The sequence below is a fragment of the Ascaphus truei genome, chromosome 14 (genome assembly GCF_040206685.1).
Source record: "Ascaphus truei isolate aAscTru1 chromosome 14, aAscTru1.hap1, whole genome shotgun sequence".
Taxonomy (NCBI): domain Eukaryota; kingdom Metazoa; phylum Chordata; class Amphibia; order Anura; family Ascaphidae; genus Ascaphus; species Ascaphus truei.
Window position 1 is genome coordinate 14,388,130 of NC_134496.1, and position 14,270 is coordinate 14,402,399.

The following is a 14,270-nucleotide window of genomic DNA, read 5'->3' on the forward strand; positions in this document are numbered from 1 at the left end:
ACACTAGTATCAAAATCCTAGCTGGTTTAATGTATTTTTTATTAATAGTGTGCGGGAGCAGGGGGTCTCCTGAGATGAACTGCTTTGACTTCAGCCTCAGGGACCCCCTGCTTCCCGAGTTACAGGCCCTGGTATGGGGTGCCGATATGTCCTCCAGTATTTAAGTCCCACGGTAATGTGACGCGGACGATTTAAAAATGGCGGCTATACCGGCATCCGATACCAAATAAAGGGGCTTGTAACACGGGAAGCAGGGGGTCCCTGAGGCAGAAAGCAAAGCGGTTCAGCTCAGGAGACCCCCTGCTCCCGCACACTATTAATACAATTTACATTAAAACAGCTTCATTACTTTTTATGCACAGGAATGATACCAGAGGCCGGCAGGGGCGGTGGTCCCCGCGGGTGTCTGGGGACCCTCAGGTGGTCCCTGTGGGTGTTTCTGGACCCTCGGATGGTACCCGTGAGTGTCCGGGGGCCATCGGGTGGTGTCCGCGGGTCCCTGCTAGCCTGCGGTACCAATCCTGTGCCTAAAAAAAATAATATGCATATTTTCAAATAAATACATCCCTCCCCCCCCCATACATACATACAGTACAATAATGGGAAAAATTACTATTATCCAAATATGGATAATAGTGCATTTGCCCGTTTAAGATAAAACATTAACCAGCAGAAATAAAGTAATTAAAACTTGCACTCACCCCTGCCAGCTTGCCACGATAAAGGCCGCCCTCATCCTCAGCACTGTCCATGTCCTCCGTTGCCAGAAACAAAACAATAAAAAATACAATCTAATGGCCCCTAACCCCTTAATCACCTTAGCGATTAGTAACCGATATAGTAATTAAAGGGTTAGCCCACCCTCCCCCACTACCCACCTAGTAGGCCTAACAACCCTCCCCAGGCAACTAACTCCACCACCACCCATTCACTGGTACAGTGGGTACATCATGCTCATATAATATGGGCATGATTTGCCTCTATAGCAATAAATGGTGACGCTAAAAAAATCCACAGATACAGCAGGGCCCCGCTTCTCGGCGCTCCGCTTTTCGGCGATCCGCCGATACGGCGGTGCCGAGAAGGGGGCCACCATGTCCGCACATGCGCAGAACGGGCCGGCCAGGGGTTGCGCATGCGCGGAATGGAGGGGTTTCCTTCTGTCGTGCATGCGCAGAACGGCGCATTGCTGGTCTGCACACGCTCACCTAACGAAAATCGCCAGTTCCACTTTCCAGCGAAAGTGGCCCCCGGACCCCCCCGCCGGCCTCTTGTATTAATGCTGTGCAGGGAAAAAAAATGCTTTTATGCATGTCTCCATCTCTTTTGTGCCATCCTTTAGCTGATGAAAAGAAATGGTGCGCTTTTACAGTACGATAAAGTTATCACTGCTTTGTGAATAGCAGCTACTGGCAAAAAAACGGCGGGTTTGCCACTTTTGGGCCTATTGTACGACTTTTTTTTCACTGACTGTTTATGAGTAATAAAAAGCCATTATAGTGCGATACTGCACCGTTATCACTGCGTTGTGAATAGCAGAGCAGGCAGTATCGCGTTATAAGGGCATTTATCGCACTTAAAACCACTTATCCCTGCTTTGTGAATAGGCCCCTAACTTAATGGCCTGGTATGTAGAAGAGAAGCCAGTGGTTTAGAAAAAGAGACATGTTGGTGGAAAACGGATAGAATTGTATGGTCTACTAAAGATTACTTGTGTGATGGAGAGAAAATCAATATTGTGTTAATATTATTCCTTAATGACGTACCAGTAAAAACAGAATCCCAGAGAGAGGATCAAAAAAACCCCGGAGACAATGTACTAATTACTTGTAATGTATCGAACATCTGCTGTTGAAGAGTACAAATATCTCCACAATACAGGCGCCAAAGTTGGAAACTAAGATCCTCGGTCACAAGATCAAATTAACATACTCAATAAAATGATAATTACAATAGTTACATTTTAAGTGAAAAGAACAAAATCTTACTTTAATCAAAGAAAGATACACACAGTGTGCAGAAATAAATGCACAGTGAACCAATATATTGTATAAAACTATGGTGGGAAGGTCGCTACACATATATAGGGGCCTATGCACTAAGCGTTCATAAGCCACTTAATGAGCACTTATCGCCCAAAATGCCTACTCTGATTCAGTAAGCGTCAATAAGTAGGTGACAAAAGACTGAATCGCCCCCCAAAATTTCCTTAAAAAAAAATTAGCTGAGTGAGCGGCGATAAGCCACTTATTGGCAGGTTCTGAAACTCGTGCAATTCTAGTAGCCGCGATTAGGTTATCGAGGCTAATCGCGGCTCTAGAATGGCGAGTTTCTCCCAAAAACCTCACGCCAGGAAAAGTTGGCGTGAAGGCGGTGAGAAGCTGCCGATGAGCGGCGAGATGGGAATTGGAAAAAAAACGCATTTTTCCTGCATCGGATTGATGCCGGGGGGTCTCCGGAGCTGATACCCATTAATATCACCACCGGAAACCCCCGGCAGGAATCCTATGCAATAAAAATGCATTTACAGTCAACTTCATTACCTTAGCGGCTAACCGCTAAGGCAATGAAGGGTTAATGGACAACAGCAGCTTTATTGGGGGCGGTGGGTCCCCGGGTGGTCATCGCGGGTATCCGTGGGCCTGCAGGTTGTCCCCGCTGGTGTCTGGGGGTCCACGGGTCATCCCCACGGGTGTTTGGGGGCCCTCGGGTGGATCCCACGGGTTTGGGGGCCCTCGGTTGGTTCCCACGGGTGTCTGGGGGCCCTCGGGTTGATCCCACAGGTGTCCGGGGGTCCCCGGGTGGTTCCTGTGGGTGTCAGGGGGTCCTCGGGTGGTCCCAGTGGGTGTCCGGGGGATCACAAGTGGTCCCCGCAGGCCTTCAGGACCAATCCTGTTTTAAAAAATATAAATGTGGCATACATTTCAATAAATTCACCTATCCCCCCAACACATACAGTACAGTAATGGGCAAAATAACTATTATCCAGATATGGATAAGAGCTAATTTGCCCATTATTAAATCAAACATTAGCCAGGCAGCATAAATAAAGTAAATAAACCTTTCTACTTACCCCTGCCATTATGAAGGGCGTCCTTTAAAGTGACGTCACATCCTTTTGAACTAAGGTAACCAAGCACATGGTACAGTAACTAATGGTATTGTCTTCAATCCCATTGGCTGTAAAAGCATGTGATACAGCCATGTGGTTTAAAGGATGTGACATACCTCCCTTGGAGATGATGTCACATCCTTCAATAAAAAAAAAAAGTGGCGGGCACATGATACAGCGTCTAATCAGATTGGAGCTGTACCATCTGACCTGAAAATGTGACGTCATAGGCCATATTTAAGGCCTTGTCATCTCATTTTACATCAAGAAGCCGACTAGACAGCGTCGGTTGGGATCTAACATGTGGTTTTTGACAGATGAAGATAGAAAACGACAGAAAAGCAAGAAATAATCTCAGATGAAGAAATAAGAAAGAAGAAGGCGATTGAAGATAAAATAAGAAAGAATATTTTTTTTACCTGTTCCTGATCTTCATGGTGGATGGCGTCGGATTGAGTTTGATGACGTCGCGGTATGAGACATTGCAGATTTGCTGGGACTCGGAGAGCCAACTCTTCTAAAGTTAAGTAAAATATTGAATGTGTGTAAATGTCTTTTTTGCAGGTTTTTTTATTGTATTTGTCTATTTTCATGTTTTTTATTGCCCATTGACTGCTAATGTATTAATCTGTGTCCATTTAGGGTACAAGTCAATACAGTTATGGCCAATTAATTTTTTGGCAAATGCTTATTTTTCTATGGATTTATTTTATTTTTTTCTGGTAATTATTTGGCTTACATTATTTGTAATTTGAATGGCTTTTTAAAAATGTAATTTTCCAATGGTTTAATGATTTTAATTATTTATCTGGTTGGCTACTGGTTTTAATTTATGTGTTGGCTAGTGGTTGAATTAATTATTTGATTTGTTGGTTAGTGCTTTAGATTATTTAATTGATTGGTTGGCTAGTGCTTGTATTTATTGAATTGGTTGGCTAATGGTTTTATTTCTTGTATTGTGCTTCTTGTGTATATGTTTTATTATTGTGTATTTTTTTGCATCTAGGCTTTTTTATTCGGTTGACCATTGAGTGCTATAGTGGCTTATCATGCCCAGATTATGTGGGTATGATGTACCACTATGCTATTCAATGGGTACAGGGTGGGTATAGTGGGCCCGGGGTGGGTGGTTAGGCCTCCTGGGTGGGTAGCGGGGGAGGGTGGGTTAACCCCTTAATTACTATAGTGGTTATTATCCCCTGCGGTGATTAAGGGGTTAGGGGCCATTAGATTGTATTATTAATTGTATTCTTTCTGGCAACGGAGGACATGGCCCTGCAGTATGCTGACGAGGACGCCCTTCATAATGGCAAGGGTAAGTAGAAAGGTTTATTTACTTTATGCATGCTGCCTGACTAATGTTTGATTTAATAATGGGTAAATGAGCTATTATATATGAGCTATTAATAGTTATTTTGCCCATTAATGTAATGTATGTTTTGGGGGAGGGGGTTGTATTTATTGTAATGTATGCCACATTTATTTTTTTTGCAACAGGATTGGTCCTGCAGGCCAGCAGAGGTCCCCCGGATACCCAGGGGGGCCCCCAGACACCCGTGGGAACCACCAGAGGGCTCCCAGACACCCGTGGAGATGACCCGGTGACACCCAGACACCCGCGGGGACCACCTGGAGGCCCAGAGACACCCACGAGAACCACCCAGGGACACCCGCAGGCATGTATAAAAAAACCTGCAGGTGTATAAAAAAATAAATGATGGTTTTATGTGGGGGCACAAGGGGGTGGGTTGTGTATTGATGATTATAACATATTGTAATGTTTATTGGGGGCAGAGGGGGTGAGTGAAGGGCCAAGTACCCCCTTCACTCACCCCCTCTGCCCCACATAAAGCTACTGTTGTTCCTTAATCCTTTCATTGCCTTAGCAGCTATCCGCTAAGGTAATGAAGCTGTTGTTAATGTCATTGTTATTATTAGTGTGTGGGAGCAGGGGGTCTCCGGAGCAGAACCACATTGATTTCATGTCCAGGGACCCCCTGCTTCCCCAGTTAGAGGCCCCGTTATGGGTGCCGATATCTCCTATGCATTGAAATATGGCAGTGGGAATCAAAAGCATAGGAGATACCGGCACCCCATAACGGGGCCTCTAACTCGGGAAGCAGGGGGTCCCCGGACCTGAAATCAACGCGGTTCTGCTCCGGAGACCCCCTGCTTATCTACACTAGTAGTAAAATGTATATTAAAAACATTAATTTCGGGCGAGATTTGCGCAGGGAGAGGCGGGTCTCTCTGCAGCAGAAAGGAATCGCCGGTAAGCCCTTTTCAGATAGGCGATCATATCGCCGGCGGCAACTCGCCCATTTTGTAATTTTGCTATCAAAGGTAATCGAGGCTTTCTGAATACCGTGATAGCAACACTCTCAAAAATGGCAATTTAAATGGCCCGGCGATTTTGTTTTATGAACCCCTAGTGCATAGGCCCCATTTTGTTGCTAAATATAATGATAAGAGGGAGATACCCCGAATATATGTGGAACAGTGGGTGGATACAGATGCAGCCATCAGAATCTGATCACTTGCCTAAGGCATCTCACAGTAAATGCCTCAACATTTCTGTGAGATTCTGCTGCCAGACTAATGGCCCATCAAATTAACACAGTAGTGGTCCCTGCAGTCCCAGTTTGAATGGGACTGCAGTGACCCCCCCACTGTGTTAATCCGATGGGCCATTACTCTGGCTGCAAAAATCTCACAGAAATGTTGCAGTTTATTGGGAGATTGCCCCAGATTTTCCAAGGCAAGTGATCGGATACTGGTGTCTGCATCTTTATTTCATTATCAGGTTAATGAATACCCCTTGTTCATATCCACAAATGTGCAGCTAGTGTCTAAAACGTCCCGGTCGGTAGACACAAAAATAGATCACGCCTCTCATAGGTAGCATGCATCTCATAGGTAGCACGCCTCTCGTAGGTAGCACGCCTCTCGTAGGTAGCACGCCTCTCGTAGGTAGCACGCCTCTCGTAGGTAGCACGCCTCTCGTAGGTACTGTAGTACGTCACTCGTAGGTAGCACGCCTCTCGTAGGTACTGTAGTACGTCACTCGTAGGTAGCACGCCTCTCGTAGGTACTGTAGTACGTCACTCATAGGTAGCACGCCTCTCCATAGGAAGCACGCGTCTCATAGGTAGCACGCCTCTCATAGGTAGCAAGGATCAAAGGAATCTCTTAGTCTTGACAAATAAATAATGACCATATGTCATGCAGTGGACTCCACATACAGTAAGTATATTTGCACATTGGAATACACAGGCTCAGTGCTCACACAGATAGCGGGCTAGTGAAAAAAAACCCACTTAATTATTAGTGTCATATATTAACCACCGTACTTGCAATTGCAAATATCCCCACAATCAAAGGTGTATCTGGCAGTATACAGTAGATGATAAAGCTGGGTGTGCTATCAGTAATGAATATGCCCTCTCTGAAAGCTACCCTGATTTAAGTGTCTAGGTTTGAGAAGCCCGACGGCAAATAAGTGGAGACTCGGGTATGAAATGTTCACCACCAATGGTGGAGTAGTAATGCAATATATAGTCTAGAAGAGATGAGCAGCATATTGGAGAGGAGATTAGCCCAATGGTGTAGAGATAGAAATAATTAATATGTTCAACAGTCTATAAAATCGACCAGATGGTAAGAAGAGATGGTTCATATTGTCTAGAAGATACATGCCTCATAATAAGATCAAGTGGTCTAGAAGAAGAAAATTAATGGTGGAAGTGAAATAGGTCTTATACGAACAACATTATGATCTAGAAGTGACAGACAGCATTGTGGTGAAAAGATAAACTTAATGATCTAGAAGAATGTACCCTAATGTTCTAGTGTAGTGGTCATCAATTCCAGTCCTGAAGTCCCACCAACAGGTCAGGTTAAATAGATATCCCTGCTTAAGAACAGGTGGCTTAATGAGTGGCTCAGTCATGTTGATTGAGCCACCTGTTCTAAAGCAGGGATATCCTTAAAACCTGACCTGTTTGTGGGACTTGAAGGCTGGAGTTGATATCCATTGTTCCAGTGTATACAAAGGTCTAGAAAATACAAACTGTAGTAAAGAAGAGTTGGACTGCATGGGCTAACAGATATATTCTTCATTATCTACAAAGGGTTAACCTTTTTTTGGAGAGGAGATAAAAAGAAGTATCCACAATATTAATGGACTAGTTTACTACAGTATGTATAGGAATGGATTCAATGTTCTGGAAAAATAGATCAAATGGCAGAGAACAGATGGGCCGTATAGTATATAAAAGACTGGTCTCATGGTGAAAGCCAAGACAAAGAGGTCTAAAATATAAGAAACAAAGGTGAAGGTGAAATGGTGTAGTACTTTAGAAAAATATTAACTTCGTGGTCTCTAGCAAGTAAAACAGGGGGACCAATAGTATTGAAAATCAGACCTGATGGCAGAAAAGCGACGAACCTCCCAGTCTAAAATAAATGTCCCCTATGGTCTAGAGTTGCGGTAGTGCAGCGAGGAACCTTGTGGCTGTGAGTCTAAACTAATGGCGGTGAAAAGATATGATCGAGAATAGATTATCTTAATGTTCTACTTGTATCGTACTTGTCTTCGTTTGTTTTAATGTTGTAGAATGGACCATCCTACATAGTAATGAGATGGATCATATGGTCTGGAAGACATTAATATAATCATTGCTTAGAGAAGGACACAATGATCTACAACTAGGCCGATGAGATATAAAAACTATGTTGATCGAGTTAATAGTAGATCTATCTTATGGCCTTGAATAGGTGTATAAACAGGTGAAAAAGGGTAAAAAGATGGGCACCTAGTAGGGATTGACCTAATTCGGAAGAATAAAAAAAATTGGTCCAGAGGAATAGAAGTAAAATGGCCTTAATACTCTAGATGAATTATTTAGAAGGGATGGAGCTCAAGTGAACATGGTGGGGTCATGGAGCAATGGAGGACAAATCAAACAATCATGTAGGAACCTTGTGGTGAAGGAAACATGGAGCTCATGTTGGAGTAGGAAACAAAATAGTCTACAAGAAATGCCACTAATGTTGAGGAAAATATGAAGTATATACTATATAAGAGATAAATTTAATAATAGAAAAAACGTTGACACTGGTGGAATGGATGGAAATGTGTAGAAGAATTGGGAACGTAGAAGAGATGGACCTAATGTAGCAGAGATCAACAATAGCCTGAAAAGATAAATGTTGGAGGCTTGAGGCCAATGTGGAGGTTATAATTCTAAATTTAAAATGAAGACCGGATATTCTTGAATAGTCTAAAATAGCAGACCATACAACGGTGGAAAGATAGAACTAACAAAAGAGAAGAACTAAATGGTCTGGAAGAGATTAATGGGAGGATTGAGAAGAAATGATTCCCTCAAAGAGATGGTTTCCTTTGGGAGATGATCAAATCGTGGAGATGAAGATTCAGTAGTCTAGAAGACATGACCCTAATAGTCTAGAAAAGGATAACATTGTCTAGAAAATAAAGACCTAATGGAGGCCAATATAGAGATCTAATGTTGGAGGAGCAATAGAACGAAGTAAAGATCCAGATAAGTGAATGGGAAGGTCTAAGAGAAGTGGGTGTCTAGAAGGGAGTGACACTATCATACAAAGTGCAGGAAAACATGATAGTCTATGAGAAGCATAAAGATCTAGAGATGAAGATCTGAACAATCTAGAAAGGTGGACATACTGTACAGTAAGTGGGAAGTGGTGAATCTATTAGTAGTTAAGATATAGATATAACGGTCTAGAAGAGACGGATGTAATGACGGCAATGACATTGACCTAGTGGTATTGAAGGAGGAAGCAAAGTACGTAAAACGGCATGAAGGACAGAGCACAATTATCTGGAAGACCATGTTTTAGAAGACAATGACATAATGGTCTATAAAAAATTGATCTAACGGCTGATAAGTTGGCACAATGATCTAGAAAAGATGGGTGAATTGGTCTGAATTGAATAGAAGTCATGGCCTCAATTGCCCAGAAGAGACAGATGTGATGGTAGAAAAAGATTAACCTTGAACTAGTAATGTAGTAGAAATAGACAAGTATAGTTTATAATATATGGGAGAATGTAGACAATGGCGACTGATCTGGAAAAGGCATTTGAAATATCAATTATTCTTAAATTTAAAGGTAAAGAACTAGGGCTCAATTGGTGTAGAAGAGGTGCAACATTCTGCTCTGCTCACCCTCCACAGTGACATTGTCCACACTGAGCTGAAGATACTTCCCTCTCCGGAGGACGCGAACTGTGTGCCACTCATTGTCGTTGAGCTTCTGGCCTGCAAACAGGGTCTCTGGGCCCTTACCTGCAGGGGGCAAAGGTGCAGCAGTGAGGGGCTACACCTTGACCTGCAAAAACACACAACTCTACCTACAGACGGCAGTGGTTACTAGACATACAAATAGTTGGGTTGGCTATGAGACATTGTGTTCTGGTTTTAAAAATAACACATCTATGGTGCATAAATCGACACAATTACTGTATGTGACCACACAAATTGTGCTGTGGTTTGTAATTCCCCCCCTTAATTAATTAACCCTTTGATTTCAAAACAACTTTACCCATAGTGGGAGACAAAGTATACCCACTGCCATATGTGGGTGGGAGGAAGCAGTGCAAAAATACCTGTGTATAAAAGACATACAGTAACAGAGCACAAGTGAGAGCTTGAGGAGAGAGGGGGAAGTCAAAGAAAGAAAGCAAAAGAGTGTCAGAGATATACTGTATTTAAGGGGATAAAAGGGGAAACAGAGAAAAAAGAGTGAGACATAGTAAGCAATGAAGAGAGAGAGAGAGAGCAGTGGGAGGAGATGTAAAAAGCAAGAGAGAGAAAGCAAAGTGACAGAAAAAGAAGGACAAAGAAATAGAGGGTAACGGAGTCTAGGAGAAACCCAGAGAATACACATAGATACCGAGAGAGATACCGAGAGACGGGAAAAGCGAGAAAAGGTGGAATGGAGAAAACAAAAGAAAGAAGAAAACAAGGAAAGAGAGACATTCAGAGAGAGAAAACGTAAGGAAGAGAAGAAGGCACAAATTTATAGAGAAACAGGGCGGCAGACACAGAAAAACGGAACAACCGGAAAAGAGACACTCAAGGAAGCGCAGTGAGAGCAAAGAGACAGTTGGAGACTTACTGGGACCGCACACTATCCGTATACAGTCTGAGGGAGAGAGAAAGAGACAGCCTGGGTTATCCTTCAGATCTCTCTGCAGACAGAACAAATCAGCACCCACATATTCCGGGGACGCACATGTGTCTCAGAGGCCATTTCATATCCCACTCCCCCACATAACCATACCGACTGGGGAATGTACCACCCGCTTTGAGAGCTGTCTGTTGTAAGATACTCATGTTAGAAATAGTCCATGGTCCCCCCAAAGTAATACATTAGGGTATCTTTTGGGATAGGTTAAGGGTTGAAGAAGATACGAAAACGATGTAACTTTTCCAACCATAATACTGGCTAGCATCCTACTGTCCTACCTACAAACCAAGGGTTACATTATTCCGATTTAATGTCTTCTCAAGATCTCTGTGTTGAGCCTGTACCTTCTAAAGGTCTGAAAGCACTGGAAGAATCGGGAAACCATATGTGAGGGTTTATTGATGATAGGGACTACTAATTACTCCAGACAAACCTAGGAATTGAATGTCTTAATATCATTGTGTATTACCCTTCTCCGTGAAGATATGAACCATCAGAAGCTCTAAACTATGGGAAAATGATATCGCTTAAAATACTGAATGTCATTAAAACCTGACAAAGGGAGGTGTGACACCCCCCCCCCCCCCCCCCCGAAATGTTGTGGCTTTTTCATGTTTCTGGCACCTTGGTAAAGGTTATACTGTATTAAAGAACGAAAATGTGAAGATGTCTTATGTAGCGGGATTTCCACTGTCCTAATCTGGTGTTTGGAACTTTCATTAAAAGCCCCATGCTCCATTACCCCCACACATTTTCAACATTTACTTGCCCCTCATGAAATGGCCACCTTGCAAACTCCAGCTATACAGCCCAGCAGTAAGTGGGTGGTCCCAGCTCTTGATACCCTCTAAGCTCACATATCTGGGGTGAAATGTTAGGTATGAGCATTTAGTTGCCCCATGCCTGTTTAATACTCTTTCACCACTGAGCTTAGAAGGGGGGACCTCGATTCCCCATTCTGCCTCTATCAGACACTTACCCCTGCTCTCCTACTTCAAGGAGGGCAAAGGGTAGGTCTGGAGCTGATAGCTGTCGTCACCACATGTCGTCAACCGCGACGGAAAAGGGGATGTGGACAGCTCAGTAGCAAGAACCCTGTCCCAACTATACACCTTTTGGGACATTGAGAGAACAAATGAATGTACTTGAGAGAAGTACAGGAGGTTATGAATGAGAGAACGAATGTGAGGATAGAATGAGTGAGAGTGAATGTCAGTATAGAATGAGGGTATGAATAAGTGAGAGTGAATGTGATTATGGAATGAGAGTATGAATGAGGATGAATGTGAGTATAGAATGAGGGTAGGAATATGTGAGAGTGAATGTGAGTAGGATGAGTGAGAGTGAATGTGAGTATAGAATGAGGGTATGAATGTGTGAGAGTGAATGTGTGTATAGGATAAGTGAGATTGAATGTGAGTATAGAATGAGGGTATGAATAAGTGAAAGTGAATGTGAATATAGAATGAGGGTATGAGTGAATGTGAGTATAGAATGAGGGTAGGAATATGTGAGAGTGAATGTGAGTGTAGGATGAGGGTATAAATGAGTGAGAGTGAATGTGATTATAGAATAAGTAAGAGTGAATGAGAGTATGAATGAGGATGAATATGAGTAGAGAATGAGGGTATGAATGTGTGAGAATGAATGTGAGGATAGAATGAGTGAGAGTGAATGTGAGTATAGAATGAGGTATGAATGTGAGTATAGAATAAGTGAGAGTGAATGTGAGTATAGAATGAGGGTATGAATGTGAGTATAGAATAAGTGAGAGTGAATGTGAGTATAGAATGAGGGTATAAATGTTTGAGAATGAATGTGAGTATAGGATGAGTGAGAGTAAATGTGAGTATAGAATGAGGGTATGAGTGAGAGTGAATGTGAGTATAGAATGAGGGTATGAATGAGTGAGGATGAATGTGAGTGTAGGATGAGGGTATGAATGAGTGTAGGGTGAGGGTATGAATGAGTGAGAAACACACACATATATACAGTATATATTGAGAAAAGTACAGGAACAGGCAACATTTGCAAAATATAGAATTTGAAAATTCCCTTTTTTTTTTAAAACCTCAAACGATGAGTTCTCTCTGTAGACAATGACAGATACGTCATATTGTGATATTTTAGAGGTTCTCTCAGACTCTCTAGAAGTTATTCTGAAATGAGGACCTCCAAACCTTCATCAGGTTCATTAACTAAAGCACGTATATTGATATGGGAATAAAATGAGTTTCTGGAAACCTCCCCGAAATTGAGCCCATATCTTGGGTCAAATGAAGTTTAAAGACCAATAATGTTTATTCATGGAATTTTACCTATACTCTTATTCAGCTTTTATGGAAAAATATAACTATACTTCATAGAAGTTATTAATAATGAAGTCTTTGGCACATTTGAGTTCTTTTCTTTAAGTTATACTTTCATAGACAGACAAACGTTCTACAGGAGCCTTGAAAACCTTAAATATATTCTGCTGGGATACTCATTTTAGCTTTGGTGTCTGTGAGCTTTGAAGACTACACAGCTATCATCCTCCAATCACAATGTATTGACCACAATGTGTCCTTGAAACATCAGATGTTTTCCGAGAAACACCCTTCTTCAGGACCGGGCACTGGTCCGAAAGAAATCCTACAAGGATAATGTATAACATGACATTTTCAGACCAGACTTGTTTTCTTCAGATCATGTTTAATTTGGCCATCAGGACACATCGTCATAGAACCGAATGAGATTTGAAGACCATAACATTCTCTTCCTTAGGTGACAGAAAATCACGACTGGCATTTTCTCAGAAATATTCTACGTGGACTTTGAAGCAGAAGAATATCCATGTAACCAGCATCATTACTGCTGGTTTAGAGAGCTTGAAGAACAGAATGAAAATTCTTCACATATAAAATCTCATATTTTTTAAGTGTCAATCTAGTGGACAAATACGGTAGGAGAGGTCCTTCCAGATGCTCCATTTCATGGGATTTCATGGACTAAAGAGTATTTACATTAGGTACAGTATAATCTACCAGGAACTTGCTGGTTTTCATCCAGTACGTGATGCACATGAGTATTCTAGAGTATAGAAGTTGTGTTTTAAAGGAGCAGCATCATGTAGTTTACAGATCTATATGTGTACAGAACTCACAGGTCTCTTCTTCATGTGTTCAGAGCTTTCCAAACCTCACAGGTCTCTTCTTCATGTGTTCAGAGCAAGCCAAACCTCACAGGTCTCTGCTTCATGTGTACAGAGCTTTCGAAACCTCACAGGTTTCTTCTTCACATGTAGAGCGTGTTCCAAACCTTACAGGTCTCCTCTTCATGTGTACAAAGATTTACAAACCTCACAGGTCTCTTCTTCACATGTACAGAACTTTGCCAATCTCACAGGTCTCTTATTCACATGTACAGAGCTTTCTGAACCTCACAGGTTTCTTCTTCACATGTAGAGAGCTTTCCAAACCTTACAGGTCTCTTCTTCATGTGTACAGAGATTTACAAATCTCACAGGTCTCTTCTTTACATGTACAGAACTTTGCCAATCTCACAGGTCTCTTCTTCACATGTACAGAGTTTTCCAAACCTCACAGGTTTCTTCTTCACATGTAGAGCGTGTTCCAAACCTTACAGGTCTCTTCTTCATGTGTACAAAGATTTACAAACCTCACAGGACTCTTCTTCACATGTACAGAACGTTGCTAATCTCACAGGTCTCTTCGTCAGATCTCCAGAGCTTTCTAAACCTCACAGATCTCTTATTCACACGTACAGAGATTTCCAAACCTCACAGATCTCTTCTTCAAATGTACAGAGCTTTCCAAACCTCACAGGTCTCTTCTTCATGTGTACAGCGCTTTACAAACCTCACAGGTCTCTTCTTCATGTGTTCAGGGCTTTCCAACCCTCACAGGTCTCTTCTTCACAT

The 14,270-nt window shown here is 42.3% G+C and overlaps 1 protein-coding gene across 4 annotated transcripts in view; it reads right to left on the reverse strand.

Annotated features, from left to right (window-relative positions):
• LOC142465634 (neurexin-2-like) overlaps positions 1-14,270 on the reverse strand; it is a 262,948-nt gene that overhangs the window by 39,016 nt on the left and 209,662 nt on the right. For 3 of the 4 annotated variants that reach the window (XM_075569752.1, XM_075569753.1, XM_075569755.1), the window contains 2 exons: positions 10,277-10,303; positions 9,325-9,444 (listed from right to left, as the gene is read on the reverse strand). In XM_075569752.1, the coding sequence (XP_075425867.1) occupies positions 9,325-9,444; positions 10,277-10,303 (147 nt within the window). The remainder of the gene's footprint in view (positions 1-9,324; positions 9,445-10,276; positions 10,304-14,270) is intronic. The other variant, XM_075569754.1, reaches the window with a different exon arrangement.